This window comes from Eurypyga helias, unplaced genomic scaffold (assembly GCF_000690775.1).
Source record: "Eurypyga helias isolate BGI_N326 unplaced genomic scaffold, ASM69077v1 scaffold28178, whole genome shotgun sequence".
Lineage (NCBI taxonomy): Eukaryota > Metazoa > Chordata > Aves > Eurypygiformes > Eurypygidae > Eurypyga > Eurypyga helias.
Genome location: NW_010269415.1, coordinates 1824 through 10910, shown reverse-complemented (window position 1 = coordinate 10910; position 9087 = coordinate 1824). Strand labels below are relative to the sequence as shown.

The 9087-nt window shown below is 59.2% G+C and overlaps 1 protein-coding gene across 1 annotated transcript in view; it reads left to right on the top strand.

Moving 5' to 3' along the window:
* CDH23 (cadherin-related 23) overlaps positions 1-9087 on the top strand; it is a gene marked incomplete at its 5' end in the record, with an annotated part of 63081 nt that overhangs the window by 52199 nt on the left and 1795 nt on the right. Inside the window, 21 exon segments of the mRNA XM_010158107.1 lie at positions 6-143; positions 964-1080; positions 1651-1797; positions 1800-1853; positions 1938-2107; positions 2369-2506; positions 2662-2781; positions 3210-3387; positions 4133-4344; positions 4860-5054; positions 5369-5479; positions 5670-5799; positions 5979-6242; positions 6368-6529; positions 6631-6887; positions 7160-7257; positions 7358-7478; positions 7641-7720; positions 8010-8050; positions 8390-8450; positions 8885-9030. Of these exon segments, the coding sequence (XP_010156409.1) occupies positions 6-143; positions 964-1080; positions 1651-1797; positions 1800-1853; positions 1938-2107; positions 2369-2506; positions 2662-2781; positions 3210-3387; positions 4133-4344; positions 4860-5054; positions 5369-5479; positions 5670-5799; positions 5979-6242; positions 6368-6529; positions 6631-6887; positions 7160-7257; positions 7358-7478; positions 7641-7720; positions 8010-8050; positions 8390-8450; positions 8885-9030 (2940 nt within the window).

The following is a 9087-nucleotide window of genomic DNA, read 5'->3' as shown; positions in this document are numbered from 1 at the left end:
CACAGTGGTGGCGGAGGTGACCGCCGTCGACCGCGACCTCCACCCCCGCCTGGAGTACTACCTGCTGGAGATCGTGGCCCGCGATGACACAGATGCGCTGGTGCCCGACCAGCAAGGAGCATTTGCGGTGGATTTTAGGACAGGTAGGAGAGCGGGAAGGGTAGCGCGAGCAGCGCGGACCCCTCTACTCTCTTCTGCTTCTTCTTCTTCTTCTCTGCCTGGAGGTAGGTGTCCAAGGCACAGGGAGATGATGCTCTCCTCCTCCCTCCCCTCTCTCCTCCTCCGGCTGCCCCATCTCACCCTGCCCTGTCCTCTCTTCCCCAGCCAACCGACTTAACTAACCCTTTTCTTTCCTCTCCGGCTCTCGGCCCGCAAGGTTTGTCTCTGTGTCTGTGCTCATTTCTCTCTCCGTGCCATCCGTCGCCTCCTTCCATCTCCCCCATTTCCATCACAGACGGCTCTGCTGCGGGCCGGGGGCTGCTCAGCCTTGACAGACTGGACACGGGCACCTCGCTGTGGGGAGCAGGGAGGGGGGACTCCGGGGTAGGCTCTACCCTTGGCAAAGAGGGCCAGGAGCTCCCCGCCTCTCTTTTGGAAGCACAGAGCTGATCCAGGAAAGAAAAATGTGGGACAAGACTCTTAAAGATGCCTGGATGCTAAGGTGGATGGGGTCGTGCATGGGAGCAGCAGCAGTTGCTCCCAAACCACTCGCATCCGCACAACCCAAACCTTCACCCGTCGGAGAACCTGTTCGGTGGGCAAAGCGGAGCAGGCAGGAAGGCAGGAGACGGAGGGAAGGGGGACAAGAGGTGTCTCCTCCTGTAGGTCTTGAGCATTTTCCCCATTCAGCCATGCAGTGGAGGATGCAGCTGTCGGCTGGCGCAGACCAGTCTGCCGAGGGTCCTCGGTGGGGGTGGGGGGCACAGGCACAGCCTGGGACCCCCATCTTTTTGGGCTTTCCAGGAGCTGTGAAGATAAAATCCCCTCTCAATCGGGAACTGGTGGCCACCTACGAGGTCACCATCTCCGTCCATGACAACGCCAGCGAAGTCATCGACCGCTCGGTCAGCGTGCCCAACGGTAAGTGTGGCCTCACCCCAGGCAGCGTGGGGCCGGGGCTGGTGGGGCCGGGGCTGGCAGCTTACCAGGCACCAGCACAACTTCTGGGTAGTCAGCAGCTCTCCCACCTCCTTCTCCATCCTGACCTGCTCCCAGCAGGTTAGGGTTGTCCTCTGAGCCCTCCTTTAGCAAATGGCCCGTACATCCCTGGGCCGGATTTGGGATGGAGAGGACTCTGTGCCCATAACCATTCCATATGAGGCGCTATTTTTCTTCATTACCATCCCCATGACATCTTGCCACCCTTCTCCTGGTAAATCCAGTGCTGTGTGTGAGAGGGCACACACAGATCAGGAGTAGGTCTAAAGTAGGTGGGACTGGTCTAAAGTAGGTGTCCCACAGCCAGCTCAGGGCATAGCGGCCGTCCTGAATATTGCCATTTTTGATAAACCTGCTCAGTTTAATTGAACCGGCTTTCCTAGAGTTTCACACTTGTCTGTCCGTGATACTTCTTTCTCCCATCTTTTCCCTTCTCCTTCTCACTTGTCCTCTTCCTCTTCTCTTCCCCTGTTGTCTCCACCATTGCCACAGCCAAGCTGACAGTCAACGTCTTGGATGTCAATGACAACACGCCGCGCTTCCGCCCCTTTGGGGTCACCTATTTCACGGAGAGGATCCTGGAGGGAGCCACGCAGGGCACCACACTCATTTCCATCTCAGCAGTGGACCCAGACAAAGGTAACTGCTGAGCCTCTCTCCGGAAGGCTATGCCTGCCTGGAAGACCAGTCAGCAGGTCGGTGACCTGGGGAGGTGGGAGTCCTGGAGCAGGCGGGTGGCCTGGTGCAGGTTTCTCATTTCAGGGTCTGCCATCCTCTAGGGAAGGTCGTGGCCAACAGGACGGTGGACTACGAGGAGGTGCAGTGGCTGAACTTCACCATCCGAGCTTCCGACAACGGTTCTCCCCGCAGATCTGCCGAGATTCCCGTGTACCTCCAGATAGTGGACATCAATGACAACAATCCCGTTTTCAGCCAGCCGTCCTACCAGGTGAGCTGGGCTCCTCCATCCAAATCTGCGTGGGGCTGGGCAGGGCCCCCCTGGTGAGGACGGGGACAGAGCTGGAGGTTCTCCAGGGACACCTCTTCCCTCTGTCAGCACTTGAACCATACGAAGAAGATGGTTCTTCTTCACCCAGGAGGAACGAACATCTTGTTCTGGGTCCAGCTGTGCCCACCCCTGGGTGCCACCCCACGCCCTCGGTTGCTGCCCACTGAAACAGCAAGTCCTGCCCGCTCCCTTTGCTTTCAGAAAGCTGTCTTTGAGGACGTGCCGTTGGGGACGGTCATCCTGAGGGTCAAGGCCACCGATGCAGATTCTGGGCGTTTTGCTCTCATCCAGTACAGCCTGGGGGATGGAGAGGGCAAGTTTGGGATAAATCCCAACACGGTAAGGAGCCAACTGGGGCTGGAACAGAAGGGAGAAAGGGAGGGAAGGCTGAGATGGTCCCATCTTGTGCCTTGCTCCCACACCTCACCTTCTGCCCCTTCTCGAGGACCAGCTCTGCCAGACAAGATCCTCATGAAGGTCTCTGTGTGCTGCAGGGTGACATCTATATCCTGTCAGCCCTGGACCGGGAGAAGAAGGATCACTACACCCTGACAGCTGTGGCCAGGGACAACCCTGGGGATGTCTCCAGTAACCGTCGGGAGAACTCCGTGCAGGTAGGGCTCTCCTCCTCCTCCCACCACCCCTCGTGTGGTGGTCACCAGTCCCGCCTGCAGGAAGGGGTTAAACCTCGGTCTTTCCTCCACAGTGGGCTCGCTGGTGGCCCCAGGGAGGAATTAGGCAGAAGGAAGAGCAGATGACCCCAGGGGCTGTGGAGTGCAGGGTGCAGAGGACTTTGTGTGTGGAGAGGAGGGGACTGAGCAGGAGGGGCGGGGGAGGGCAAGGCTATTGTCTGCAAGTGCTGTGGCATGAATGGGTGCCCCGGCCACGGCAGCCCCCATTGTTGGAGGCAGGAATTCGGCTAGCAGAGTTAAACGAATCGCAGGAAGGGCACCGTGCTCTGGCAGCATAGCCGTGGGTCACGGCAGGGGTATGGCCCCCATCGCCAGCCTCGCGTCACCCAGCCGGCTGTGCTTTGTCGAAGGTGCTGATCACAGTCCTGGACATCAACGACTTCAGGCCCCAGTTCGGCAAGAGCCAGTTCCGCACCAGCGTCTACGAGAACGAGCCGGCAGGGACGTCGGTGATCACCGTGACTGCCACAGACTTGGACGAAGGGGACAACGGCGTGGTGACCTACGGCCTTGAGGGCCCCGGAGCGGGTAGGCGCTGGCCCTCGGGGGTCTGGCCGGGGAGGAGGGTTACAATGAGGAGCAATCGGAGGAGGTGTAGGGGCCAAGCCTACAGCTGGTTTGGAGCAAGGTTGTACGCACGCTCCCGGAGCTTTCGGTATTGCTCCACCGTTCCCAGTTCCTCATGACAGGGCACGTTATGGCTTTGCCTGCCTTCGTCCTGCAGTCCATCCTTGGATTATCCTCATCCCCCCAACCCCTGCAGCACTTTCTATGAACACGAGTGTGCCTTGGAGCAAACTCACTGCACGCTGTAGAAGAAAGCTAGGAAGGGTTAGGACGCTGTGGGTGGATAGTGATAGTGCCTGAAATCCAGGATACCCCTGCATGCCTTGGAGTAACGGGAACCAAGCAAAAGCCCGCGTAAATGTGGAGGGAAATGGCAGAAAGTTCACTTTCCTGAGACCCATGGGCTCCTCTGATCACCCTGTCCTGGCTGGTGTAGCTAACCTGGGCAGGAGTGAAACTCATCCCGGAGAAGCCTAGGAGCTTGTCATTGCCCGGCAGGAGGGAGTTGGCAGTGGGCAGGTATACTCTGAAACGGCACCCTTAGAGCATCTGCGCTGCCGGCCTCAGGCAGCCGTCATGCTCCGTCACCCCACCACAGGGATTTCCCACCAGCGAGGGGTGTGCTTCAGCTGGTGTACTCTTTTCTAATCGTTGTTTTTCTGGTGCCACGAGTCCTGAGCAAGAGAGGTGTTTTTTCTGTCCCCAGAGGCTTTCAAGATCAATAAGGACTCCGGGCTCGTCACATCCCGGCGGCGTTTGCAGTCCTATGAGAGGTTCAACCTGACCGTGGTGGCCACGGACAAGGGGCGTCCCCCTCTCTGGGGGACCACCATGCTCCATGTGGAGGTCATCGATATCAATGACAACCGCCCCGTCTTCGTCCGCCCACCTAACGGCACCATCCTGCACATCAAGGAGGTAAAGCCCTGGGGAAGGAGTGGTGTCATGGCATGTCGAGACCGTGCCCGGGAAGGCTCCTGTTTACCAATGGCAACATCCACTGGGGATGGAACATGAGCTTGATTGATGTGGCAAGAAGGTTTGGGTCAAGGGGCTGGATGGTCACCGACAGCCCTTCTCTACGTGCGAGCAGGGGGCGTCGGGCCAGCTTTGGGGAACAGAAACCCTGGGAGCATGCAAAATAAGGAAACGGCCGGTTGCTGCATGCTAAGCCTGTTTATAAACAAGGGCTGAAACGCTGACATTTGAGATGTTTCCCCTTTCTGGGAAGCCAGGCTTGGCTCAGCCAGTCCCCAGCACACACGTGAAGCATGCACCCTGCCCGAGGGACTTACGACTCCGTGTTGCCAGCTCCTGATTGGGTTTTGGGCAGCAGGAACCTGCTGACCCTGATACAAGGGGGTTTGGAGGGGCAGGGGAGCAGGAGGCTTGCCTCCAATGCTGGGGCTGAGGGGCTGCACTTATGCAAGCAGGAGATCCCCCTGCGGTCCAACGTCTATGAGGTCTACGCCACGGATAAAGACGAGGGCCTCAATGGAGCGGTGCTCTACAACCTGCTGAAAACCGGGGCGGGCAACAAAGACTGGGAGTATTTCAGCATCGACTCGGTCAGCGGGCTAATCCAGACGGCCATGCGGCTGGACCGGGAGAAGCAGGCGGTGTACAACGTGAGCCAGGTGGCAGCGCGCCCGCAAGGGTGACTGGGGACAGCTTTCGAGGCCATGGGTCCGGCGTGGCTCTGGCGGGATGCTAGTGATGGGGTGGGGACGGCGTCAGCTGCCGCGGTTCTGAAGGTGTCATGCCTTAGCGGGAACTGAGTGGTTATCAAATGCCGTTGGGGAATTGCATCCCGGTGGGCCATTTCCCTGTTAAATGCCCCCCAAATCCTCCGCCGCCCAGCTGTACCCTCTGCCCCCGCCTCAGCGATGTCTCCTGGCCCACGTGGCTTTGCCCAGGACGGTGCTTTTGCCTCTCTCCCCAGCTGATCGTTGTGGCCTGCGACCAGGGCCAGCCAGCCTACGAGACCATGCAGCCTCTCCAGGTCGCGCTCGATGACATCGATGACAACGAGCCCGTCTTCCTCAGGCCGCCCGTAAGGCACTGGGATGGAGGGGATGGGACCCAGGGGGTGCAGGGCTGGGGATGCCGTTGAGCACGTGGGATGGAGCATGCACCACTGGTGGGGAGCACGATGGGGTTTGTCTACATTTAGCCCTTCAAAGCAAAAACTAAAAGCCACCCCCGATGCTCGTAACCCTTCCTTCCCCCGGGATCTCCATCAGAGGGACAGTCCCCAGTACCAGGCACTCTCTGTCCCCGAGCATTCACGGCCAGGCACTGTGGTGGGGAACGTCACCGGAGCAGTGGACGCGGATGAGGGCTCCAACGCCATTGTCTACTACTTCATAGCAGGTGAGGGCAGAGTGGGGAGGGGATGGGCACCTCTGCATCCTCCCGGCACATCCCTCGCCAGGGGTTTGTGTTGCTGCCGCCCGCTCTTCGCTGCCGTTCTCCCCTGGTCAGTGGGTGAGGTGGCATTTCAGAAATGCTGAGCCCAAAGAGGACTAAGTGGGGTCCCTTTCTGCACCCAGCTGGGAACCGGGAGAGCAACTTCCAGCTGAGCCGGGAGGGCAAGCTCCAGGTCTTGCGAGACCTGGACCGGGAGAAGGAGCCATACTACTCCCTCATCGTCAAAGCGTCCAGCCAGAGGAATTGGTCCCCTCCCCGGGGCCAGCGAGCAGGCAGAGCCCAGCCCTGGGACCTCAGTGGGGACTTGACACTTCAGGAGGTGCGGATCTTCCTGGATGATATCAACGACCAGTCCCCCCAGTTCACCAAGTCGGAGTACACGGCAGGTAAAGGATGCCAGGGGCTGGGAGGGGCACAAGGAGCTGGAGGTGCTCCAGAGAAAATCCAGCCTCGTGAAGGGGCAGTGAATGCCAGCCTGGCCTCAGGTCCTTGTCCCATCTCTCTCTCAAAGGTGTTGCCACCGACGCCAAGGTGGGTTCGGAGCTGATCAGAGTGGTCGCGGTGGATGCCGACGTGGGCAATAACAGCCTGGTCCTGTACAACATCTTGGGCATCCGCTACATCAGGCAGCACTCCAATGACTCCGAGGAGGTGGCCAACATCTTCAGCATCGGTGCGTAGAGATGCCCCCGTGGCCAAAGACATCCTCATGGCCAAACACGTCCCCATGACCGGGGTCACTAATCCTCTGCTTGTGACCGTCCTTTCCCCCAGGAACCCTTGATGGGATCCTGCGAACCTTCGACCTCTTCACGGCCTACAACCCTGGCTACTTCGTGGTGGACGTCATGGCCTCTGACCTGGTGGGCCACAACGACACAGCCGTCGTGGGGATTTACATTCTGCGGGATGACCAGCGGGTCAAAATCATCATCAACGAGATCCCCGACAAAGTTAGGCAGTTCGAGGAGGAGTTCATCAGCCTGCTCTCCAACATCACGGGTGCCATTGTCAACACGGATGATGTGCAGGTAAAGATCCATCTTTGAGGTTGCTTTAAGGGGTAGGTAACCTTCCGCGTGCTGCTTGGGAGGTCTCCTTTGAGGGTCCCCCATCTCTATAAACCACAGACGTCCTCGAGCTCTGAAGGTGATGGGTACGGCCCAGGCTGGGGTGTATCGAAGGGGTCCAGGCCAACTCCATGCCAGGCTCGAGGGTCTCCTGCCCACCACGGGGCATGTTCAGGCGATGCCCCGGGAGGAGACACCTCTCTCACACTGCAGACCCGGCTGTCTCTCCCCAGTTTCACGTTGACAAGAAAGGTCGGGTGAACTTCGCGCAGACAGAGCTGCTGATCCATGTGGTGAACAAGGAGACCAACCGCATCCTGGACGTGGAGCGGTATGTCACCTGGCCCGTCGCCCAGCCCACTGCCTGGCCTGCTGAATCCTCAGGGACCCTCATTAATATCGCGATGCCCAAGCAACCCTTCTCTTCCCAGGGTGATTCAGATGATAGACGAGAACAAGGAGCAGCTGAGGAACCTCTTCAGGAACTACAACGTGTTGGACGTGCAGCCCGCCATCACCGCCCGGGCCCCGGATGACCTCTCGGCTCTGCAGGTAATGGCCCGGCTTGGGCTGTTGCTCGCAGGTGGGATGATGACCTTTCCCATCCTCTCCATGGCCTGGAGAGATGTTTCACCCAAATACTTCTGGGTGGGTGCCCAGCACCGGGTGCTGTCTCCGTGCCGGGGGTTGCCACTACCCCTCTGTGTCTCCCAGATGGCGATCATTGTGCTGGCCGTCCTGCTGTTCCTGGCTGCCATGCTCTTCATCCTCATGAACTGGTACTACCGGACAGTGTGAGTAACGCTCAGGCTCTGCCCTGCCAGCTGCAGCGTCCCCACGGGCCAGCAAGGAAAGGGCATCAGAATCCCAACACCTACAGTGGCGGAGCTCAGCCTGAGTTCAGAAGTTGCCCCTCTTTCCTCAAAATAGAGTGGTTTTAATACTGATGCCACCTCTCCCCACCAATCTCACTGTTCTTATAGATACAGGGGCTGTTTGGAGGGTGATTGCAGATCTGTGCACCCCTTTCCTTTTGAGCATCTTCCTTATTTTCTTCCCTGACTCGCTGTATTTCTTTTGCAGGCACAAGAGGAAATTGAAAGCCATAGTGGCCGGCTCCACCGGTGAGCAGTGTTTGGGGTTCTCCAGCTGCACGGGAGCGTAGGGTGCATGACCAGCACGGAGTGGGGTACATGGGGAGATGCGGGAGGTGTCAGCGGGGTGGAAATCAGAAGCTGCCTGATTTTCCTGAAGCAAGGCGTGATGGTGGGAGGCTTTTCCCAGAATCCAGGTTCCACCTTATCAGGCACATCCCAGCGCGTTTGTCGCGCCACTGGTGCCTTTTTGGTCACGGAGTTTCCCCTCCCCGATTAATAAGTGCCACCCCACGCCCTCAGCCAGTCTGGTTTACCTCTCAGCTCACTGACACGCCGCCCTGTAACTCCCACTCCTGCCTTCTGCAGGGAATAGAGGCTTCATGGACATCATGGACATGCCGAACACCAACAAGTACTCCTTCGACGGGTGAGCTCTGCCCTCCGCTCCCTGGTTTGCCACCTCGTGCGGCACCTTGGGGGGTCACAGGCTGCTCCCAAGGGAGGGATGCCTGTGTTCTGCAGCCGGAGGTGGCACGAGAGGTGGGGTCACGATGCCGCCCTGCTCTGTGGAGGGGTGCAGCGGGGAACACTGTGCATGGCATGACACTGGCTCTGCGATGCCTGCCTGCCCTGAGATCTTTCAAAGACCTTGTGCTTTCTCCTGTCACTCCGTCTCTGCCAATACTGGCCAGGCTTGGGGTCAGCAGGGATGCTGGATCCAGAGCAGCCAAATTCATGTCTACACAGGGCAGGAGAAGGCAGCGCAACCTCAGCATCCAGGCTCTGGATGGGGTTAGGGATGCTGCCGGGGCTTCAGCCACCCTCTGCGTGTGCTGAGGGCTGCTCCTCTCCCCCGGGCAGGGCCAACCCGGTGTGGCTGGACCCCTTCTGCAGGAACATGGAGCTGGCAGCGCAGGCAGAGCACGAGGATGACCTGCCGGAGAACCTGAGCGAGATCACCGACCTCTGGAACAGCCCTGCCCGCACCCACGTGAGCCACGGGCCCCCACCGGGACACCTCATCCCTGCGCCCAACGCTTGCACCACCTACTCAGACCCTCTCT